The 25,611-nt window shown below is 42.5% G+C and overlaps 1 protein-coding gene across 1 annotated transcript in view; it reads right to left on the bottom strand.

Moving 5' to 3' along the window:
• The window catches only part of LOC145901596 (A disintegrin and metalloproteinase with thrombospondin motifs 9-like), a 44,827-nt gene extending 23,566 nt beyond the window's left edge, over nt 1-21,261 (bottom strand). Inside the window, exons 1-6 of the mRNA XM_082989332.1 lie at nt 20,655-21,261; nt 19,296-19,804; nt 14,314-14,497; nt 9,576-10,036; nt 5,364-5,453; nt 1,608-1,732 (exon numbers count right to left, since the gene is read on the bottom strand). Of these exons, the coding sequence (XP_082845458.1) occupies nt 1,608-1,732; nt 5,364-5,453; nt 9,576-10,036; nt 14,314-14,497; nt 19,296-19,804; nt 20,655-20,871 (1,586 nt within the window). The 5' untranslated portion in view covers nt 20,872-21,261. The remainder of the gene's footprint in view (nt 1-1,607; nt 1,733-5,363; nt 5,454-9,575; nt 10,037-14,313; nt 14,498-19,295; nt 19,805-20,654) is intronic.
• Between the last annotated feature and the right edge of the window lie 4,350 nt (nt 21,262-25,611).

Below are 25,611 nucleotides of genomic sequence, written 5' to 3'. Positions count from 1 at the left end.
TCGTTCAACACTTTATTGCCTTGTTCGGCGTCGCTTTAGGTCAACAATTCACCCGAGATAAGGCTGGCTTAAGGTTATAGAAGGCTCCGATCTATCATGGAGTCGAGTACCGTGGGGCAATAGTCTTGTGATGGATAGGGCTTATGTATACAATTTGAATACGTCTTTACGGTCTTTATTGGGTAATACCAGCTAAGGTTGAAAGCGATTTTAGTCGTGTCGCTGTTGGCCTCTTACAACACAACTGTCAACGTTACAATGTAAAACACAACCTTACCGGAAAACTGAAACAAGCTTTAAAGCCATTGGTTTTACTTGCACAATGATATCATAAAAGTTGACAACCTGATATTGACATTTCGGAACGATAACGCTACTTTTAACCAACACTGCGATCTAAGTAAACTTTTCTATTCAAACGTCAAGGCTTGGTGGGAACAAGACAATGTAATGACTGTTGTCGCGTGGACGCACTGGAAACATCTTTTCACATAAATCGTTTTTGTTCTTCACAAATGACTGCACACGTTTACAACAAGTTCTAGCAAATACAGGCGGCGTTTGTGAACGTAACAATTACCGACGCGATCGCGCGTTCGAAAACACGGAAACGCTTTTTATTGGACACGTGATCTTGGGGTTTGGCTAGGAAACGTGACTCGAACAAGAATCTCAGTAATAAATTAGATTAATAACCGCGTTCGGGCCGCGAGACGCCCAAGTTGGGTCGTTAGCAACGCTTCTGTGTAAACTGAAAACCGTGTCTTTAGTCTGAAGTTAGGTAGGAAAAGAGAACTTGAATCGATTTCAACAAGACGGATTGCAGTTTATGGAACTAATGACTGTTGCCGCTGGAGTTTGAAAACCTTATAACATTGCTTGAATATTTGGTATCTTGACGATAACAGCAGTTACAGCCGTTAATTGCAGATGCGACAAACCAGTGTTTCCCAACCGGTTGTACGCGAGCACCTTTTCGCAATTTGCAAATTAAGAAATCGTAAGTGATCTCAAAGTGTTCGTTATTTCATCCCCCAGGTTACTTTGTAACACTCAACTAGGTGGTACGCGTCGAAATTGTTTTACCTCCAAGTGGTACGCAACCACAAAAAGGTTGGGAATCACTGCGATAAACGAATATTATTTTGCCTTATTTGGTCGCATTTAAGAAACAATCCAGAAATAAAGTATTACATTTCCAAAAACAACGTCATTCATTCCGAATTAACCAGGGAGGGTTGACTAGATTGAGATTTAATATAATTTGTGACAGGCACGATACGACGGTTCAGGGTACCAATAAGGTGTAGAAATTTGATTGAAGTATGATTAACGTAATAATTACGTCGTCGTACCACTAAATTTTCTAATAGGGCAATTTTGCTAGATGAAAATTAATTCTGATTGCCAAGCGACATTTCGGTACTGAGAAGTCATCTAATTGGTTGTATCTGCATATGAGCCGGCAATTTGTAAATTGGGTTTTGCACGGTACGAAAGACGAAGCAAATATGTAAAGCCAATTCCTGCCGATATCTTAACATGCTCTCGTTCAAACCAGTTCATTTCTGGACGCACAAAAAGCACCAGAGAATTTCCACACTTACCCAGTGATAAGGACGGCTGTATCGTGGTGATTTGGATTCGAATCGTCAGGGTTGTTCTGCGAATATTGCCACTTGCAGAAGTTCCTCAAGCAAACGTGGGCATTTCTCGCAACCTCAGGTCCATTCTGCGCAAATAAAACCACAATTTACCCATTATATTTTATTGTGAGGTTAAATGCCGATCATGCAGACAGCTCAGTTGATGTTTTAGCAAATATTCACCCATTAAAGACATCGATTTGAAAATCAAAGACAATGTAAAACAAAAAAGTGAACGATAGATGAAAGCTAAAATGAATTTTTTTAAGCGGTTTGTGAATCGTTTTTGATTTGATACTTAATTTAAGCTATTATTACTTAATTTAAGCTATTATACATCAAAGACGAGAATCGGATATTGCTATTCCCGGGTATCCACTTTAAACAGCTACGCAAACATCTCTTGCAATAAACCATAATAGCTTCCTACCACAAAGAAAGCGTTTCTGAGAAGTCCTAACCATTACAAGGCTTGCCAAACACATTAAAAGAAGGAAATTGGTTGTCGAGCTTAAGCGGATTCTGATAAGGTCTGGTCGTAACCATAAGGTTAATTGTGGTTAATGTTACAAATCGCTTTAAGTGCGCACGTTCACGAACAATTCCACGTGCTACAGGAGGTGGTCGAAAAATTCTAATTAAACTATTTGTTGTGAACCTAATTTGTTTGGGGGCGTATAGTAAAGACAACATGTGCATTCGTGAAAAGCCGACCACACTCAATTACCTACGCCTACAAAATGTTGCACACCAGAATCTTGCATTCTCTGTAAAGCTGACAACATCAATCAAACAAGCAACTCTATAGATGTTTCGACAGAGTAGCATGGTTATATAGACCCAGTATATAGTTTTTATTATCCTTTACATCCAAAATCGGGCAGTGATTTTTTTCTGAATTGACTATGATGAAACAATGCTGGTTGTTTAACTTTTACTTTGGCAACTATGGCTGGTTTCATGGAACCACACTCTTTAATCGAGTGGTAAAGTTTAACGTGCGATGGATTTAGCGTACCGTCTGGCGCAGCAATCTGGTTTAATGTAAGTTAGTTTGGTTGCGACAGAATTTTAAGACGTTTTTGATGTTCATTGTTGCCACTTAAACGCAGCCACAACAGCAATTAGTAATTCAGTTAAGTAATCCAAAAGTGCGACTCAAGCACTAGAACTTCATGACAACAACACAAGACGAATTGAACTCAAGCGGCCACTTATTGCGTGAGAAGAGATTCAAAGAATGCTACCTCTGTGATGTCACAGTTCTCATGTGAATGGCATCGTTCGGTAATTCTCATGAACGAGATGGAACAATTCCATTGTGAATTCTAAGCGCATGACAAATACCTTGGCGCGATTTTTGACGCAGTAGGCAGTGTTTTCACCATAAAGAACGACTATGGAACATCGCGCTTTCAGAATTGTGACGTCACAATCGTTGACGGCTCGGTGGAATAATCGGGCGTTTGCAGACCGGATTTGGGAGCTAGGGGGCTCTAAACCCCCAGCAAACAACCCACGCAGTGGAATTAAAGGCCTAATACGGGTTTACCTTCACGCTTTGCGGTTGAGGGAGTTTGGTGGATTGAATGCCAGTGTAAATACACGTGGGTGGGTAAAATATTGGGCGGAACGGATTCGACGACTTCTTTGCACAATTCACACCGGTTAGGTCAAAGGTCGATCGATACAATTTTTGAGTTATTATCTTTCCTATCGTTTTCCAGGTTACTTTTTGAATGGGAGTTAACAAAAAACTTAAATCAAAAATGTCAAGATATAGGTATTTATGGGATGTGATCTGTGTTACAGCCACCAAACTCTTCAGTGACATTTACATAACCTTTTTTCAATTTTAAAACAAATTACTCCCTTTGTTGTGAAGTCAAATGTATTAAAACCAATGTAATAAACCCATGAATTTTACCGTGTACGAAATAGCGCAAAGCGGGTACGGCAGCTAAATATTTTCAGTCCGGTGGCAAATTCCGTTCAATTCATTTTTTTTCAAACTTTGCAAGATCAGTTGAAGGATGTCAAATTTGGCGGGAACCCGATTGGTTGATTTGTTACAGTTTTCAACACGCGCTAATACCGCAGCCGCCTAAATTGGATGGCTTAAATAAACAAGACCGCATGAATTTTACACCAAGATCCCACTTAGCAGCAGTGGTAACCTGACCCCCTTTCACTCTGGGGCTGGGATCGTTGAGGGTGATGGAAAATTCACCTCAGTCCTACTATATATGGAGGTTTGGGGACGACAGGCAACTGTGTCTGTGCTATCTGGTCCCGTTTCAACACGAGGGGAGTAATCCCATGCTGACGACTATGTAAATACGATTAAAACTTGTCTCGAGTATTGTCTCAAGTGGGTCAGAAGTTGCCGAGTGAAATGGAATACTCGGGGAGGGATTTAAAGATGGAACTATTTTCAAGGGGTTGAATATTTTAGAGTAGGTGCGAATCGACCACATATAACGTTATTCATGGCGATATAACTATTTATATTTATGGAGATATAACAAGTTAAACGCAAACCTCCACTGTTCATTGTATAATTTAATTATCAAGTAGAAAATGCACATGCTTTACGATTGTTCATTACAATATATACCAATATTAAGCTTACACATGAAAAGTATCCATTATAGAGAAGTGTTTCATTGCATTTCTACAAAGTTTCATAGTTCTTGTCAAAGCCAACAGTGACATCAGACTGAGATTTGCGGACCCACAACCCATCACGAGGTCACTGAAGGTCACCGAAGGTCAGGGTTGATGAAAACCACACCTGGACTTTGAGTACCAGAACACACGTGATTTGGAACAAGATACAAAGAAACCCGACTTTATTTTGCGATAGAACGATATGACCCGGAGTAACGGAAGGTCAAGCGCTTCTTGAAGTTGTTTTAACCCCAGGTTACAGCTCGAAATATTTTGGCTGGAATGACGAACCATGGTCAAAGTTTTCAAATATGCGTCAAAGTTCGATAGGTAGTAGTTTTGATATGAAATATGATCGATGATGCGACGGCTAAATAATCGTTTTAGTGTTTGTAGTAGGTTTGTAGTATTAGGCTATGTTACATTGATGGTGAACGCAATCAAATAAAACAATTGAATTTCGTAACATTAAAAAAACAAGTCTAAGATTATATTTTATGCAGAATATAGGAAGATTATGGGAATATCGTAAATGCCTAAGTCGGTATTCTGTGGCTATATGAGTAATTTCCACCCATTTCGTGTGTTGAATTGAATCTATTTTTGTACCAAAAGGTGAAATTGCGATAGCTTTGCAACCCTGGTCAAGGTCTAGTGCCTGCACCCCCGTGAGAAAAGGGCGCCCCCGCCATAAATCGACACTTGCCCCCCGACTTTGTTTTCAGGAACGAATCGTCTCAATCCGGGTGGTTTAAATTGTTACCGAATATCGCTAAGTGGGATTCTATGCACATTCTCAGTCGGTATTAAGAGTCGATTTTTAGAGAGTCTGTTGCGGCAGTTTCTTTAAATTACTGCGGTTGAGAACCGGTTGAGATAAAAATGTTATAGTTGTTAAGAACAACACAGCACACCTCTTTTTATACATATGGCAATATATCTACTTCCTGTACTGGCGCCCAACATAGGACAGTTAATTTAAAATTGTATATCAGTCAAAAAAACGTCGGGGCAATCTATATAAAAAAATATAAACTATATCTTTACCTCAATTTGAGAATCGCCCACTATAACAAGCTTGACAAGAACAATGTTGATCAGATTCTCAATGCTTGGGTCGTGATAAACGTGGTTGACCTGCGCGAAAAACAAAATGTAAAAGGAATTACTTCAAATATATTTTTTTCCAAGCACGCCACTAATCGTTGTCGATATTTGTAGATTTAAGACTTTAAAATGCGAGATAAAGTACTTGGAATATCCTTAACAGTGTAAGAAAGTCGCATTTTGAAACAAAAGTTCCGGAATGCGAAAATCAAAACAAACAACATTGAGGAAATGAAGGAACTGCGGAAATAAAATTCCCATCCTCAGATTACCTACTTCCTGTTTTCCCGCACTTCCCAAAACAATCAAACAATTCCATTCAAAAACTCGTCACAAACACTTGACATTGGATAAGGCGCATTGTGTCGCAACACAGAGGGCAGTGAATCAACTGAAAGGCGTTCGGGAAACGTCGGTCTTAATCGGAAAACTTCGTATCATGTTACGGTAGCGGGGATTTCACCACAAAAGAATTAAATGCAAACAGGACGAATCACTTCCAAAACATTTAGTTTCGTCAAAATAGCTGAGAATTTCGAAATTTTCAGCTGAATGCGCTGTAATTTTTTGGTGACTTGAAATACGTGAATTTTTTTCATTTAATTTCAACATTTAGCGAAAAATGTGGCGTACGTGAAGTCTGGTTGCCACAGAAATGTCGGATGCGGTGGAAACATCATTCAAATTGCTACAACACAAATTTCTGAGACCACCGGCGGCAGAACTACAACATTTCATTGTAAAGAAAACCTGTATTTCCACAGTTTGACAACTAGATATGCAGGTGGTGGTTCAACAAATAATGTAACTTTTCCTCGTGTCTATTGGCACAAAACGCAAACATGTCGGTTCGCAAACTTGATCTTTTACAATGGGTATGTTTGACAGTAAGTGCTAACCTCAGAGCATTATTACAACGCAGAAATTTCGGAAAAAAAAACCATGTATACGTCAATGTGACCGTGGTATAATTTCGAAGTTGAATAAAACGTTTTGCCCCATAACAGTTGCGTTCTTGTTCGGGTCATTGACAAGTGTTCAACCAAAGGAACACGATATTCCGAACGCTTCATTACAAAGTTATCATCCCGGAAGGAAATGAGAGACTTTTCACAAACTCAGTTTTGCGCGATAAACAAACATGATACGGAAGACAGGACATCTCATATCTTACACGCGATCAACCGACTGCGAACAATGATCCCGGTAAGGAAACATGTTCAAGCAGAAGATGAAACCTGGAAAACAGGTCGCTTCCGATTCCACTGTCCCTAAGAATTGGAGCGTTAAGAAACCACAGGTGTTGGGAAGAGGGCGTTACGGGGGCATCTGGTCTGAAAAGTTCGGGTCGAAAGTTGGGGAGCAGGGGAGTCGAAGGAAGGCGACACGCGCTGTTTCATTTGTGACATAAACAGGCAGAAAACCGGCCGCACCATGAACACAATAAGTAGGGAGTTTTTGCTGAATGTTTAGTTGAGGGACAAATTGCGTGTATATACAAACCAACCATATAAACCCTGGCTAAGCAACCTGTAGGAAGAATTATTGTCGTAACGCAAGTTTGCGACCCTGTTCCCACGTTGCCTCACATTAAGACACAGAGGAAAAAACACGAGTCAAGAATATGACGTAAAGTAAAATGCAGTGAGAACAAATCACCCTTCGGGAGCTCTGGGTTTCGTCATCTGCACCGGATACACGCGTGTGATTTCGCACAATCGAACGAGAATCTCGAACCACTCGTCTGCGTGGCACGGCCCAGTGCGCACGTCACGGTTCACTGAGCAGAGTAGGGGCGGGGGAAGTTGTGGCCAGGCGGCAACTTTTATCGATGCAGTGAAAGGTTGAATATATGTAGAAGTGTGGTTATTTCGGATTCTTACGCTTAACCGACGAATGATCGTCCAGGGATTCAGTTTCGTCTGGGGCATTGCTGCATGACTTCATGCGGAGTCGACCGCAGAACCCTGTTAACAACCCGTGTGTGTCGTCATAAAGGCGACCCGCGATGGTAGCGAAAATACGTATCTTCGATGTGATTTGAAGTTTATAAAGTCGAAATGTGCTTTATTCAAATATCAAACGGGCAAGAGATTGAAACATTTTATGTTACATGTTAACGATAGGTGGTGATGTATTAAAGCGTAGATCATAGTTGGAGTATTTTTGCCTGGATTACCGAGGGTCCAACCCTGACGATCCCAACCCCAGCAGATGAGAAAGCAAATAACAGAAGACGGAAATTGCCCTCCATCGTCGACACAATAGCACGAAATATTGCGATAAAACATCAATAAAAGTTAACAACCGTTGAACCTCAAAGACCACCCGCGTACCGAGCCCAAAGTTCAACGCGAAACAGTGTCATTACCCCCCATTCCTGTAACCAATGATTGTTTGCTCAATAATCAAATCGAACACAAAACAATCACAAGTGGTTTATGACGTAACAAGGGAAACCCGCTCCCGAGTTTATGGTGAAAACGTTGCATTTCCTCTTGCAACTTCGCAACAGTGCATTACGTAATGCACTTTCAACTAGCTTCTAAGAAGTCTCAGGAATGCCAAGTGAGCAAGGCGACTACAGTGACGTAATAATCACACAAGTGTTTCTTTGGAACGCGGTGATTGTCAAGTGCCCCTCTTGTATTTGGTCGGGAGCTTTCTGGCTTGAAGGGGTGTCAAGTATAGTGTAGAAATCATCCGAGGTGACTTTTTACCAACCGCCCTCCATATTTGTGTGTGGACTGCTACAGACCTTTCCTCGGGTTCCAGATGCCATGTTTTGGAGCCAAACATGGCCCGCACCCCAAGATCCGGAGCAAGAGGATGCACGTGAACAGGAAACCGCGAATTTGCAACACGAACCTCGAGACGTCATATTCAACTTCATTGTTACGTCACAATAATTCGCGCGTGCGATTCTATTTTGCAGAAAGGTTAAAGGTCGATCGTTATCGTCAAAACGTTTCTACAGACCTAACGTCCGGACGCGTTCGAGATTTTTACGACTCCCTGGCCTGCGGTTGTAAATAGACGTCAATCATTCGACAAATTCTTATCGCGATTTGGAAATCAAACAATTTTACGGGCAGTAAAACAGGCACGCGGACCCGATGGAGCTATTTTAAATGTTTCCGGTTCGTTTTAGATTTTTAAACACCACAGTTTGGATTTAATTTGACCAATTTTCGGATTTTATTTGATGGGCGATAACGAAAATGGTAATCCGAAAACTGTTAGAATCCATTTCAGACAAAACTTTGTCTATTTAACATAAACGTTTTTACGACATAAAATAATTTAATGTTGTTTTTCAATATTCCTTCACGTTTCGTTGCCCATTGCGCTCGTAACCTTGAACTTGACCTCCAGCGTGTTACCAATTTATCATCGGTACGCTTACAGTCGGTCGTCGGTTGGAGGCGCGAACCAATATCGTACCGGCTTACACCGATAAGCAAAACCAGTCATAACCGCACACCGTGAGTGACAGACTGCGGCACGGAACTACACCCAGCTGCATTGTGCTCTGGGCTTCACGTTTCCAGTAATAACGACAGGAGTATGCGGTGTATCAGATCTGGATTCGAGCGTCGATTCCACGAAAAGCGACTAATCGCTTGTAGAAAAGACTGCCGGTTGTTACCAGTCACGTGATGACATCTGCCATCGTTCCGGAATAATTCGATAACCTGGGAGTTTTGCGTTGGCAGGAAACGATGAGTTTGCAAAATTAGATTTTTGAAGAGATAACGGATAAGACAAATATGGCAAGGCGTTGAACACGTGGTAAGTCGTGTTAAGGATGTTTGAGCGTGCGAGGAACAACTTGTCCCAATATCGAAAGATTGAGGATTCAAATCTCTATCGGAAACACTGAGCTTGGGGCCTTTCACCTATATAGCAAGAGATGCCATACCAAACATATGCTTGGTTTAGCTTTTAATTATGTTATGCCCACGACCCACGACCAAGCGCCGGAAATGTCGGCATTATAAATTCGCATGATAATGCAATTCTCGCAATAATATTCTTTGCGCATTTTAAAATTTGCGCATACAGCCCCACTCGCCTCTATCTACACAACGAATCAGAAAAACATATTTTAACCACACAAAAGCAAAGTTATTCTTAACACCAAATACTCACTATTGCCATCAACGTGAGAACGTAATGTTCCACGTCATCGTGTGAATGCAGCATTGTGTTGTCGGCGGTGACCATCACCTCCACGTTGCGCGGGTAGGAAAGGTATCTCTTCGTGCGCGAACGTGTCGCGTCATCGCTCGTGACGTCACGGTCCAGCGGCTCGGAATCGGGCAGAGAGCGACGGAATCTTGCGGATTTCATGAGAGCGATTTTTCGTAACAGATCGAATCGAGTTGATGCGTCCGTGGTTGTCATGGTTATAAGGCGTGTCCTGGACGCTTCGCGATCACGTGATCTTCGTAGGTCGGTTAGAAGGCGGGCACGTTGCCATTGTGACGTCAGTTTTCGCGACGATTTTGCTTGTTGTTGAAGTTTGTGAATGACTTCGTCATCGAAACCGTGTGATGGTCTCGCATCGGGTGAATCCCCGTTGTTGCCGAGTAATTCTTCGCTTTTTGAGTCTGAACAAAAAGTTTCATTTGATGAAATATGTTGAAGACAGTTACAGTCACAGTCACAGACCAGTAAACAAAACTTAATTTATATGGACAACCAACCCTAATGTAATGCGTGACCGTGTGTGTGGACCGAAGAAGGCAAACTTTCAGGTTAACATTGTTTAGTTGATGAAAGTTACATAGATTCTACAAATGTTGGGAAAGTTGTTTCCAAACAATGAAATAGTTTGAACAAAATTTCTCCTTGCTTTTCTTGTGTGGTTTTATATTGCTATGACGTAACATACCCTCCGCGATACGTCACAATCGTGGCATAATCAAATACAGCAAAGAGTGTTTGTGTCGTAACAATTTCCATACTTTTTGTGACGTCGAAAGACTTTGTTTAACGCTGACAAACAGCAGGACGCCACAATACAGGTTTATGACGCAATAAACAAGGCAATTGAAACCGGAAAAGTCAAACAATGGACTTTATTGCGTGTCAACTATTCAAACAGATTAATTTGATGCTCATTTCAGAAACGCTCGAGCGAGTTTAACATCGACTTAATTCGCATTTTACGATAAGCTGTAGTCGCATTTATATGCTATTACGTATCAGAAAAACAGTTTTCCACTGAATAAACATGCTGCTATTCCAAAAAACAACATATTTCAACAGTTGAAGGCAAGAATTAAAAAAATTATGTAAACATTGTCTCGAACAATTACTTCCAAAATTTCCGCCTTGTTATTATTCAGTGCATAAACCCTCTGTAGAGAAAGTGTCGTTTTACCCAAATCTGCCGCAGAATGAAAAGGGGAAACCGCTTAAATTCGCCCCTCCACAATTTGTAAAGGACCCCAAGAGGGCCTGGGGGCGTCACCCATTACTCGGGGGTTTGGTTGGCCCCCAGATCTTCCACTTAAACCGCGGTTTCCAGTCAGGCGGGCAACATCAAAGCTGAAATTATGTTAAGCGGGGAAGATGAAAGCAGCCATGCAAGTGCAATGTAAACAAGTTGACCCGATGCGTGTTGAGCTGTTGGAGCCGCATCGAGTCGACCCGTTTACCTCATCAAGTACCCTCGATACGCCGTTCCAGTCACCACTTTGTTTGTTTGTTTTTGTTCGTGTCGTCATTCTTGGTGTTGTCGTCGCCAGTCTTGCTCCACGTTAAGTGGTGCTTAAGGTGTTTCTGGCGGTTTTTACTGTGGCGCACATTCCCTCAAGAAGAACATGTTCTTGCCTGCCGGTCTGTTTCTGGTTGAGGAGCCAGTGCCAATGCTACCGTGGCAATTAATTTTTGATTTAGCAAAATACCACTGAAATTGTGAAAGTATTTTGTGCCTCTTAAATGCCAATTGCAAATGATTTAGTAGGATAATATTGACCACAGAACAAGCCAAGCAAATTTCTACCACGCACTCATAACCAAACCAAACACTGGCACACAAAGGATTTTGTTACGTCACAAAGGCAATGCAAGCGGGAGTCCAATAAGGGGTGTAAACCTTCAATAAACCAAACAATACATTTAAACCGCGTCAATCCTGACCGCAGTTTACCACAAACTGCCGAACGTGACAGTGGGTGGTCGTAAATCGCACGGTAACCGGTCAGCAAAGGAGAGATCTGTCTTGTTTCACCTCAAAGCGACAAGAACGGTCCCTCAAGTGGTTTGCGAGCAAGTAAAGAAGCAAAAACATTCCAGAATGTCGTCTCTCTGGACAGCGTACGATTGTTTGCTTACAATGCTCTGTGGGCGGCGTAATAATGAGAAGACAATCGGTTATTCGAATATCAAGCGATTCTTGTCGGATGACAATTGTCCACCCGGAAATATAGTTGTGATAGATGGGAAAAGATTTCAATGGGGGGAGGATGCCAATAAAGACAATGAAAATGAAGAACAATGGGCTTGTTTATGACAGAACAAAGATCGAGAACGGTTGTAAACTGCTTCGCGGCTCGTTGAACCTGCACGGTCGTATTTCACACAAATTCACCATTGGCTCAACACTGCATTCAAAAGCCATATGTATAGCACAGGGTGAATACTCGCGACCAATGTAATAATCTAAAAACGCTTATTTGTGCTCAAATGTTAAATCGCTGTTTCTGGAACGGAAATATTGGATGTAAACGATGGTGAAAGAACGGACCACCCAAAACTTGTGCGTTTTCACCGAAACTCCAATTTCTGTTCGACGTCACAGTTTTGTCACGTGTTTACTTTATGGGGACCTGGTTACCGAATTTGACGCAACTTCTTTCCAATGTCGTGCCACATTCTGACCTTCCAGGCCACGATTTGACCTTGGGTTCCAACACGTGGAAGCAAGATGGGCCGTCAACGCTCCGTCCACGCACCGAGAACCGGCAGAGGTCATTTCCACGGCGGGGGATTAGAATGGATCAAAACTGGGCAGATAGCGCTCACTATACTGGAGATGTAAGGGTCAAGACGAGGCTATTGGGTTGTTAGGCGTGTCGGGTGTAAAATAATGGCCATATTCAATTTCCGCTTTCGACATAGGTGGCATTCTGCCTGACAATACTATACGGGGTCGAATTTGATTGGAAAATCTACTTTAGTTGATCCAAATTTAGCAGACAATGAGTCTATTGCACTGTAAATGATTAAAAAACAAACCACAAAATCTAGAATATTTTGAGGTTACGCAATGCAATCCCATTAATGTTAATAGAGAATTATCCCATATAAAAAGTTACAAACCCTATATCGACACAAAACGACTGCAATGCCAAAGCGCCAAAATGAATTGAACCATCAGTAGAATTGTTTTCGGTCTGAACATTGCCATGTGTAGAGTCTCGAGGGTCAGGTGCGCAGGCAAATTTTCACCTGGCCATTCAGCCAAGACAATTAAATTGCGGGGAAATGTTCAGTCAGCGTGAAAATCGCCTCGTTCTGTTGACGGCTTCCCGAGACTGGCTGTGGGTCTGTGACATTGTGGCTTTGTTTACAGGCGAACCCAAAAAGTAAGGACATCTCTTGAATTTCAGCAAAACTGCGGAAACCAAGCGCCTTGAATGATGGACGAAGAAGGGAAAAAACTTCTGATAAAAGTCGGCAAGATGCCTGGGGAACTTGAGGTTTTGTGAAATACTCTACGTCATTATTGCTGTCTTCTCGGGTTTGCGTTGCGTCGAATCTCAAACTAAATACTCGTGTTTCTTGCCCTGATTCGCCATTCACAGTATGCGAAAAAAGTTGGTTAATTGTCAGAATAATCATTTGAGAACATCAAAATTAACAAAATTTCGTTAGCCATCTTACAGTAAAGCGTTGGTGTTTTCAAGAATTTGTCCAAGAAGATTTTTACTAAAAATCGCAAAATCAACGGGCTTAATTTGAAGACAGGTTACGAAAATGCAAAAGGACCAACTTAAAGCATGTATTACGTATAACTATACCACACTCCTGAAGGCCTCGTGCACCTCAGAACACTCAACCTGTCTTTCCCACCCGACAACGATGTAATTTAGCGGAGGAAATTATGACTTTAAGCTGTAATTTGTGACCGGCAATTATCCCAAATTCATCGCCTCAAATAAGGAAGTCGGTACAAAGATGGCCTTGTGTGCGTCTCGAAGCAGGAACTCCAGTTTGACAAACTCTTGTGGTCTCCACACATAACGCCAGTTCAATATTTACATTCATACGACGATGTGTATTTATATACCGACCCGACATGTGAATGCTGCCGGTCTAACATATTTGCTTTGCCTTCACCGCAGCCACCGAGTAAACGGCTTCATTCATGGGGGTTGCTTGAACTTTGTGTGCAGTTTATTGAGGCGAAATGTCTCATTAACTGAAGGTGTAAGAATGTAATTTGAGTTAGTGCGTGGTGGTATGTGAACTATTCCTCACTGAAAAGCAAAATTACTAAAACCTCGGCGAGGAGCTTCATAAAATATCAAGCAATTCATTAACTCTCCAACATTAAACCACGTGTCATCAATTCATCAGACAGGCTTGACATTGTGCGAGTTTAAAACACAATCACACCGTTCCTAACTGTGACAAAACAAAGACAACTATGTGACGTAACACGGAACAAAACGGCGCGATCACGCAGCTGGGAAGGCGACGTCGCGGTGTTTGCATTGTGATGTCACAAACGTGTGTGTCTGTCAGTGAGATACAACTCAGCGCCGGCTTCGAATCTACAGAGCGATCATCACACGACCGACGTTCTGTTTCCATTCATAATTTTCGCGCTTTCTTCTCAGTTAAACGATGAAGAATTCTTAATGGAAGAACTTACCCGTGGAAGCGCAAAGTTCGCGACCCTTGTTTTCAGATGTCCGCGAGCTGCGCTTAAATATCCGGTGGGGCTTCGTCCCTTCCTCCTCCTCCCCATCTTCTTCTGTGACGTCTTTGCTGACGTCACTGAACGTCCGTTCCGGTTGAATAAGATAATCGGAGGTGGCGGTTCGGAAAGCTCCAAACTGTAAAACAAACAGAACAATGGTAACAAACGTTTCGCCATAAATTTACCAATATAATCCGAATTCTATCTCAGACAAACTCCGTGAATCTTAAACCGAATTAGTGAAGATTTTCAGTTTTTCCAAACCTAATACAAATGGATATCAGGTTTCCCCACACACAATCAGATATCAACCAATTTGCGTTTACGTCATAGAAACACACGTCACTGTTCAGGCAAAGGAAGAATTTGCTTTATTGACATCAGCCGCCAGCGCTTTATCCCCTAATTGGTAACCCCTGGGTCCAATGGATGGTTTACCCCAGAGTCCCTTTAACCCCTATACTGGACGTTGGCATTGTCGGATAACAATGTAGCCATTGTGACGTCGTAATGGACGATCAATCACACTATTCTGATGAAACGGTGTGTGACAAGTTAGGTTAGCTTTGACTTCTCAAAGTTTCCGTTTCAGAACAAATCAAAAACAACAATCAACTTTTTGCATTTGTGACATTTAATTTTGACCAAATACCGTTTTGTGATATTTATGTTTTACACAAAAGCAGAAATTTTTATCTAGATTTAAAAAATGCCATCCAACCCAGTTACAACCGACTTAGTGACAACCTTCCAGAGGTCAAGCAAGGTCGCGTAAATAGCGAAACGAGAAGGTGTCATTGGCGTTCACGCATTTTATAAACATGTCTGTTACGTTCCATCAAACAAACGAGACCATGGGTAATAATGTAAATATTTATGTTAAATTTGTTGTATGATAATGGATTAGCCTTATGTAAATCCGTTGCTGTATTAACTTAAACTGAAGTTTGAGGGCATGGTTTTTGGCAAAAGAGATCACATGTCCTATATTTGCTTCGAAAATGCACCTAAACATTCTCCAAAGAAACAAAACACAGCAACAAAATGCAAACACACACTTGCAAAGTCGATTTAATACATATTCAAGTTAAAACACGTCATAACTCCCCCGTTTCCTCATCCCAATACCGCAACGATCAACCAACCACAGATGGGGATATAAAGATACCCTTGCAACTTGTTGCTCACTGTTTTCATTTGCAATCGTGTTACAAGCCTTGTTTCGTCACAATGCCTCCTTGTGCGTTCATAACCGGCGTGGCGGGAGCGTGACCGTTTCAAATGGACCCCGACAGTTCTGGAATGTGCGCATGTCGCGAGTTTTGGGGGGATGGGGTTTAGAGCTGGTCTTACCCCGTCCGCCATCTGTTAAGAGAACTTGGCGTATTCGAATGTTTTCGTCGCTAAACGGATTATGGAGCGTTTCCGTCGAATTTTGCGGTCTTGTGGGCGGTTTCTTATCTGCGCGATGCTGAGCAAGATAAGAAACCCCTCTACGCTTCTCCGCGGACCCCATTGCACAAGACCACACACCCCCCCGGAGCGGGTTGTTGTAAAATAGTTGCGAGATTCCTTGTACGCGGGCGTCGAACGACACCTGGCCGTTAAACAAGTGAAAGTCGTTGCAAAGTCGAAACAACGCCCACCTCATAATGCAGTGAAACGGAACCCAAGAGGGTGGGGGTCCATCTTTAGCGTGTGTAAAATGCAACCACAAAGATATTAATCTACCCGGGGGCTTTCATAAAAACATTTTAAACCGAATATACGTCGACCAGACCAGCATTTACGTTTTAAAATCAAAGAGATTGCGGCAGTCAGCCCCTTTCTCCACATATTGCGCAATTTCAGAATCCTTATTTTACGCGATTTGAATATTCCACATCACTTTAATCAAGAACCACGGAGATCAAACGTTTTCTTTGCTACAAGAAATTGCACCATTTGGGCGAGCCAAAAATTTGAATCCAATTGCCAAAGGGCGGAGTAATTTGATCGTGTTATCGTTATTGGGGGCGGAAGACTTTCAATCGAGGCATGACGTCACTTACGCAAACACGGTTATTATTACGTTATATCGACAGACACCTTTACCAAGCAACAGAGAACATTCACATTTTTCATTTAAAATTGGAAATTCTGCCAAATATTAAAACTTTTCAAATAAGTTGCTATTGAATTGAGATAATTGCTTCTGCCACATCATATGCGTCTGACCTTTTCCACAATAAACAGTCTTGCCGCAACCTTAAACATGAAAGCGCAGTCAATTAACTCGACCACCATTACCAATGGTTGACGATTTGAACAATATAACCATTGGTTGTTTTGGGATGTAATGAAAAACCTTGCAAAAACAGTATGGAAAAGCTACCAACAACTTGTATAAGCAAATATCTCGTCACCTAACCGCGATACAAGCCCGTAAGAATGCGAGCGGTTACCGTGCGATTTTGCGGCCACAAGCCGGATTTACGAATTTACGCGACGCTGCCTTTTGCGGCAGATTTCCGATATTTGCTAAACCGCAGTAGGAAGATTAACGGTCAATTCGGAGCTTGCTCGGTTAGCCTGTAACAAATGTTCGGATGCTAACGACCCACTTTGCAAAAATCAACGACTACAACTTCTGTCATTGTTTTATCTTTCACGTTTTAGTTTTGAGTGGAAATGCAACATAAATATGCAAGTGTACAGTTTGCCTGCACTCCATTAACAGATAAATGGCAATTGTTGACAGAGAACAAAGACAGCATTCGAAAAGTAAACAGTTGGCATTGTTTTCCGTTGTTCGTCTGTTATAGCCAAGACCACGCAATGAAAACGCCAAAGCTGCGTTAAGTTGCCAGTTTAAATATAACAGAAACCAATGGTAGGAAACTTTCAACTCACAAACCAAAAGATTGCCATGGACAATGGACGCCGAATGTGACGCACAATGCCGGAAAACACTAGGTATTCGCGACGTATCTTTGCTAAACGGGTTGTGACATTTACATTCTGAGGCGTGAGGCGATTTATAGAGTGGCTACCGACATTGAAGACCAGAACTCTATTTGAACAAATCCATCTCTCAACTTTGGAATTCTCGCGTGGCCAGGAGAAGAGAAAATACTCTGCGATTTTGTTGTTACAGTTGCGATGGGAGGCAAATCTATTTTTATGTTTGTTTAAACTAAGATAACTTGTCATGTGGAAATTGTGAGTGGGAAGTTGTCAATGAAATTTGCTAACGGTGCTGCGTGTAAACTTATAAAGTTAAGCGTCGGAAGATCCTGATTGTTTTTTTTCTTACAGTTGTTTAGCAACACACAACGGTCAAATACAATGGGCGAAAAATGTCATTTGTAATTCCGAAACTCTCGGCCACTCGCGTTGAAATGTCCGTTCTACGAAAACGACCGTTGTTTTCACGCAAAAAACGTCTTAGGTAATGTGCCAAAAACGAAACACTTTCCGTTTCCTTGTCCGGCTAATCCGTCAATCTGAGCGACCAAATCCCATGAGCCGGACACTACGGAGCCGGCAACGTGCAAATTCCTCCAGCAATACGTCATCAAAACTGGTGCACCGGGTAAGAATAAAAGGCGGTGGGCGCAGAATTACTGCAGGGCCCGCGGCTACGCGTTGCCCTCGTTAGAAGAAAGCACGTCCGGTTCATTGAAAATAAACACACATACGGAACAGGCGCGCGCGCGCCGAAGTCTTTTTCTGCTCGCGCGATTTCTCCTGCAATTGGCCGACGTACGATGTGGCACTGGGGTCATTTTAAGGGCGCACGTGGCTTCTAGGGGGGGATTGGTGGCTGCTACTTGTTGGTCAAGACTTGGATGCATGCGATGACCGTGCATGCTGTCGATATTTAAGTCATTTTATCATTTACCAAACTGTCTGTTATATTTTTGCGCAAAAATCATTTATTAGAGAGTCATTTATTCAGTGCCCGTCGCCTTTCAAACCAAAAAAGTTTTAAACCTTTATTATCGATTCATTTGCTCGTCATCCTCGTTAATCGCAAACACCAAGTTTGAACATTCTAAAATCAAATCACAGTAAAAGCGGTTTGTCGGCGAAACGTCTTACGTTAAACCACCGCAATCACAAACGAAGATCTCCTTCGGGCGCCTGTCAAGATATCGAACGTCGAAACAATGGATAAAGAATGCGCGCCACCAAGAAGCGACAGAAGAAGAATGCTTTCCTGTTTGCAAGAGTTTCCGACGCTTCACGCTTCACTGAGCGCCGGAATAAAACATCTTTTGTCCGTTGTCGGACTGATACGAACTTCTGTCCCGGCGTTGTAATTTGCCGCGCGGATGAATATAGACAACGGGACGACTGGTTTTGATATTAAATTCCGAACATGCAACTTGTTGTTAAAAATTTTCGCGCGGCGGAAAAAATAACAAGTACGCATCGTAGACACATCTCTAACAATGGATCTCTAAGCGACAACGCGAAAAAATGCCGAACAGCTTCAATCGCGCGACACGTTCCAGAACGAGAATGCCTAAATTGCGTCTGTCTCATACGAAAACCACAACAAGACTGAAAGCACAGCTGGTCAAAGCGATCGAATGGCGGATCGCACAAAGCCCAGCCACACTTCTCCTGCATACATTTTCAACAGACATTCGCACATTAGTTTCAACACCTGTCTTGTTTCCGAGTGGTTGCAACTATTTTTACACCAACAAAAGCAGACGTTTTAAATCCTATAGTTCATTTATACTGGCCGTACCAACCGCATAAAGCTTAGGCTGAAAAGACTTTGCAAAACCCGTTTAATTTTGTCTCCTCGCACTTTTAGCAATTAAATGTAGATAACTAAGAATGTAGATAAGAAAGTTTACAAATAAGGATCAATTCTCTTAGGAAAAGACACTGCCACAAAAATGCAAGAAGTTACAAATACATTAAGACCAAGCACTTACCAGTCCTTTGCACACTGACACCACTGCCCTGTGCTCGGGGTTGCCGTTCACGTGACCGGAGTAAAAACAATGACGCGGTACGTCCAGGTACGCCCCCTTGAACCCCTCCTTCTCCGCATCCCCCATGTAATGGAGGGTGTAGTTGGGAGCGATGAACTCCTCGTATGGAGTGAGATGCAGGTGGAACTTCTCCCCGAATGCTTGGAGCGAAAAGTTGGCGAATCTGTGATCCAAGTGTTCTTCGTCATCAGTCATGACGTCATCTTCACCGTTGACTGATACGTTGGCGAATCTTTCTGGAATAATATCCAAAAGCGCGCGACGCATGACGTCATAATGGTTTGGTTCTGTGTCGTCGTGGAGGTCTCTCCTCCTTCGGTGGCGCTTGGGGTGGTCCTCCCTAGCGCGCCGCCGGAAGTGACGTCCGTGGTGGACCGGATGCCCTGTCACGTGATGGAGTCGAATTGGAACGACCAGTTCGTTGTCGTGGAAACCGTGCGCCAGATTTTCTGTGACGAAACAATACCTCTTTGTTATCGAACGGGACAACAAACGATGTTCAAAAAGTAAAACATTCGTTTGTTAATCAGAACGAAAACAAAGACTTATTCTTGATTCATTGTCATCTAACAAAGAGGCAAACCTCCAATTGCACCACAATTAAAATAAACATTTTATCTGGTTTCGTTTCATTGAGAAAGTTTTCTCTGTATTGTGTAAAAAGTCAAGGTCATCGGTCAAACGCTCAAGGTCACATATTGCAGGTGCAGAACTACGTGAGAGTTTGTGCTCGTGCCAGGTTGTGTGTGGCTCAACCTCATCCCTCACCCTGCCTCGCTGTCGGGTTCAGAAATTAAATTTCCAGGTAGACAACCCGCAATTGACCGCCACCCCCACCGATCACGTGATGTAATTGCGACCCGTCGAGCGTTCGGTTAGGAAGTGGGGGATCGACTTTCACGAACACCTACTTCGCGATTCTCTTATTTTCTCATCGAAGTCCAGGGCAACGCCTGGACGTCGAGCGCCGCCAGCAACAACGATTTTACAAAAACGTTCACCTTCAAATCTCAGCGCATATTTTCCTCTTTTAAGGGAATGAGTTTTCGAATGCGGTACAATTGTTCGGTTTTATGAATAAATATCCATATTTTCAAATCAAAGTGAAACCAAAATAAACTTTCCCATGGCATCACGTGACTTGCATGGTTTATGATCCAACATTTGATTCTCAGAACAATGCAATACAGAACGTGCAGAAGGCGGTGTCGCCCCCTGACCGTCCTCCACCCATAAATGCGTCACAATAATCCATTGTGTCGTCACTGTGGGACACAAAGCGCATCAACCAAATCCTACCTGTTATCGCTGCCTGCTTCCCCGTGGTTCGTTCGATCTTAACGGAGTCCAAAACCGGCGCCACGGCGTCAATCGGCCCTTCGGCGTCCAGTCTTTGCACGAGTGTCGCGTGCGTGGATACAGTGAACATACATAGGGATAATAATCCAAGCACCGTGGTGCATTCTGGTGTTATTGCGAATCTCTTCATTTTCCTTCTTCCGGGAGACTTGAACATTTCGGCGGTAAATGCGACGCTGACTGTCGGTGTGAATATCCGATAAAACCTGATCTGCCCTAACGGGTCTTGATTGCTGCGTCCCGGGTGCTATTAGCAGGATGTGTCGTCTTCGTTCGTTTGTACGTGATGTATTTCGGGCCGAATTCGAGATACTATCTGGTCAGAACTGGTAACTAGGATCATTCTATTACATTTCCCGATAAGAATGGAGGTAGGGTGAAGTGTAATAATCCTGTTCCCCGTTTGCAAACGATCTTATCACCTCCTCAGACACTTCAGGGTTGATAAAACGTGGTCACTCCTCCAAGTGCGGTTGAAGTCTTAGTCCGCTAATGGCCAGTGCTTTCAGATAAGACCGTATAGCTCATCAGCCTCAAACCAACCCTATTTCCCGATCTGCATGAAATGCAAAACAACGTTATTTTTCAAAATTCCAAATTAATGCCTTCAAATTAGGTATTCCTTTGACAGCGACGGGCGTTTCGGCATTGTAACGCCACTATTCGTCTCTGTTTTCGAATTTTCGCCACCGAAGCCAAGTTGCACAAAACGCATTCATTTTCTCCCCAGGCAAGTTGTTCGTTGAGGCATTTCTCTAAAGGCGAGTGACACGAATATCAATATTTTGTTTAATTTTTTCCTCCCGCTGTTCTCGAGTCACAACTTTCCTGGTTAAATTGGTTGCGTTGCACAAAAATACTCCTCTGGGCTCAAGACTGAAGAACAGAAGTTAAAAAAGACCCCCTAAACACCCTGAGCAACACCACGCTTCAATTTATCATTTCAAAACCGATTTCCTGTAATTTCGCCAAAAAGCCCCAAAATAGTGTTCATATTTAAAAAAAATGTCTTATCTGAAATCATAGAGGCCAAACTGTTTAATGGTCTTCTAATGTTAAAAGATCTAGGTAAAATGAATTTAGCTTTATACGTTGTCATAGCAGCCCGTGTTGTGGATTGCGCACCGGAGACGCGCGAAGCCGTTCTCATAAACGCCCCCCCATAAAACTATCATCGCAAGCAAGATCATAAAGTTTAACTCGAAATATTTGCAAACTTGCAGAAACGACATATTTATCGCGAAGTTGGCGAAAACAAGATATTTTCTCGTTACCTCGTACACTATGCGAATTCGGTGAATTGGGTCCTCATTTTTGAGACATTGTTTTTGTGTTTATTGCTCTGACCAAAGTCACATTGATTTATATGCAATGCAGCGTTTCTTGTGCAATCCAGGGCGGATATTTGAAATCCTTTTTGTCTTGAAACCATTGGTTTTAGTGTTACGTTATGCACATTTTATAGCACTAACCACATAAAACGCGAATTCTCCCAGCAAAGTAAGTGTTGTGTGCTTTTAAATGTCAATTGTTGCGTAAACAATGGTCAAATAATACGTCATAGAGAGATAAGCGTAATTAGTGACCGATGATGGAAGGCAAACAGAAGGTTGGCGTTAAACAGGCCCATTGACTAGTTGTTTGTGCGCAGCTGTCAAGAAGGACGGAGCCAACAAAATTACGACTTGACCTAATTTGAAGTTAACATTTGTCAGGCATTATTCAAGCAATAATCGTCCATTAAACTCACTGATAAAATCGTCGAATACATCACCGCGAAACTCTAGAGTCAATACTTGACGTTCTTTGTCGGTTTTTGCCAAGGTGCTGCCTGTCTTTTGAAACCTATGTCCACACCTTATTAATCACACAACGCCGCAAGCCTCAACGACCATCCCGACTCTCACCGAGACTTTGGCGGGAAAAAAGGGCTGCCATATCCGGCAAAATCATCCCACACTTTTCCGCTCATATTGCAAATATTGTTAAATTTTATCAGTAAAACTATAAAGATTTTCCTAAATTTGGTCAAATTCTGCCGCGTTATGGCATTAAAGCAGCTGCATTAAAATAGCGACATGGATAGCAACTGCTTAAAGTTTTGCAGCCAAATGTTCGCCACACGAAAACCTTTTCCTGCTGAACTCCGCAAATATTGCGCATAAACAAAGTGTTTAAACACTCCACAAATGGATGAAAATAAACAATATCTGTTACCTCTGGTCTCACTGCAGCCAACTTATAATCTAACACATACTAAACGTCAAATGCAATGCCCCAACTACTTGAGGCGTTTACACTGTCCTCACTTGACCAGGCAACCAATAAATTAACAAACTTTAACACCAGCTAAGCCACACAAGCCACGTTTTCGAGGCTGCAAAATGTTTAAATTAAGCTTTTCACTAAGTTTGGAAGCTGTAGCATTCACGAGCGTGGAACAAATTTGGCGCTGACCAAAATCCCGCCGCAGTAATCGCGCTGTCCTTTTTCTTTCGCAAGGAATTCTCTCTCGCCCTCTCCCTCCTTCTTTCTTCTTTTCTCTCTCGGACATTCGCCGCCTTTGAAATGCCGGCCGGCGTTCTCTGCTTCTTGCCCGCCAAGGTTTTACTACGCAACCCAGCGTTCACTCGTATTGATGCGTTCTGCGTTGGCGCGCCCAATTTTTCGAGCGCTTTAAAGGTCAACGTCATCACCAAACAAAATCAACGCTTTGTTCAAATATACTTCTGGATTTACGTTTTAACTTGTTTCACCAATTTGCATATTATCAATAAAAGCGGGATGCCCATGCTAAGAGCGAACCTGAACCACATACGTGTTTCTTTTTGCCAGTCCTCAACCCACTATAAAAAAACATCACTTTGGCTTCATTGCTTGAGCAAAACCACATACTTTTCACAGACAAATGACTGAAAAATAGCGGAATGGTTTGCAGCTTATGCCGGCTAGTTATATATGATTACACACTGGGACAAAAATTATGACCAGTAATCGCTATAAGACTCAAGGAGAAATAGGAACAGGTTAAAGTACAACAGCAAGACAAACTGACGACAAATTAGCGGACATCCCTGTTTGAACCAACAACATTGACCTTCCCATGCCGGAAAGAGGCAACGCGTTATAGCGACCTTGGCAACACGTGTCGCTTCGGCTATAAACAACCGTGGTGGACCGTACCAATAATAACGCGCTGAGCTGTGCTGAGGTTAATCGCCCGATTAGGCGAAGATCCATGTTAACAGTAGCGGGAACCGAGCGATTAAATCGGTTGCTGATTGGCTTGCGAATGTAAACAAGGTACAACTTGATACGTAACCTCGTGGGAAAAACAAATTTACGGTTCGAGAACACATATCACTTCCATGCTGATAACTGGACTCAAACCAATGTATGATTGAAGTTAGCAAACGAAACTATGGTTTCCAAGTGCAAGTTAAAGCCAATTGTGTTGATCGATGGGCGAAGAAAATAATTCAAAACAAATCGTTTGGATAAAAAAATGATTTTGTGTAAAAACGTTTGGTCACTGTTCCCGACGCAATGAATTTCGTCTTAAGCTTTATTTTTTATAGAATTGCTACTGCGGGGTTAACCCCCGAAATGTGAATCTCAGCGAAAATAAAAAAGTTGCAACCGGTGGTTTAAACCATATGTTGAAACGTCAACGGTGAAACCACATATAAGGTCGTTACCATCCTACAAAATCCAAAAACAGAACGTCGTGTTATTAAGTCAGAGAATTCGTTTGTCCAGCTTTTCCTGGGCACAGATAGAAAATAGTAACATCTATGGATGTAAAGGAATATCTACAAAGAAACTAAATTGAGTTTTCCAAAGGCAAAAACCCTTGTTATAAAACCACGCACACAAGGTTGATCAGATATGATGTGTGTGGATCCGGAGGTACCCGGCACACTCTGCGCCTTCATATCGGCGGCTAGAATCACACAGCTCGGTCCGCCAGCATGCGGTGGTGAGGGATAAAAGCGTTCGGCCGAAGTTTGTTATCAAAAGAAGTCGCTGGTTCAACAAGCGCTTCTCATTTCCTGTCCGCACTTTAGTAGGAAGCTTGGTAGGAAACTGGTAGTATGTTACCAAGCACCAACCCCGTATCTAGGCCCGTATATCGGGGTGGGGCCCTCGCGGCTGAACAAAACAACGCAGACAAAATTACGACTCGACCACAACATGCAGCAGTCACCTTTGCTTAGTTAGGACCCTTCCCGTTCCCCAGAGATTTATAGAATTTTGCTAATTTGTTCAAGCTACAGCTGGCTTGTTTAAAATGCCTTCCATACAGTGTTTATTCACAAGTTAGTCGATGTTACCGATGCGTGACGTAATTTGAACGAATTCAAACACAACGTTTCGCATTGCACGTAGCCAGAGCTATAAAAGGCTCGTTTAAAGTTTTTCGGGTTCCAGAAGCAATTGTAATTGTTTCGGTATTTAAGAAATGTTATTGCACAAAAAAGAAACATGATATTATATTTTGTCTTTCCGTTACTTTTACTGTAGCTTCACATAGTCAATAATGATTTTGTGAGCAAAGATTCCCAGCAGCCAAACATTCCTTTCACCTTTGTCGCATTTTTGCCGGTCGTTAGAGGTTTATCGAAGATACCCTCTTGACCTTGTGAAGTTCCTCAACTAAATAGCGGTTTTGCGATGGAAACCGCACAGATTTTTGCGCACCATTTCCGATGAAACTATTCCGACCGCTAAGTAGGGCCCAAGGGCGGGACGGACGTAAATGGTTCCACTCTTTGACCCCACAGTGCCACGGGTCCTTTGGGGATAATTGCCCGATTCCCAGAATAGCTGGGAGGGGCGGAAGGGGACCATTTGGTTCCATACAGTAGCGTAGCCCTTGAAGGAAACGGAAAATTCC

The sequence above is a fragment of the Ascidia mentula genome, chromosome 5 (assembly GCF_947561715.1).
Source record: "Ascidia mentula chromosome 5, kaAscMent1.1, whole genome shotgun sequence".
Lineage (NCBI taxonomy): Eukaryota > Metazoa > Chordata > Ascidiacea > Phlebobranchia > Ascidiidae > Ascidia > Ascidia mentula.
Note: the sequence above shows the minus strand (reverse complement) of the source record. Positions and strands in the feature narration are given on the sequence as shown.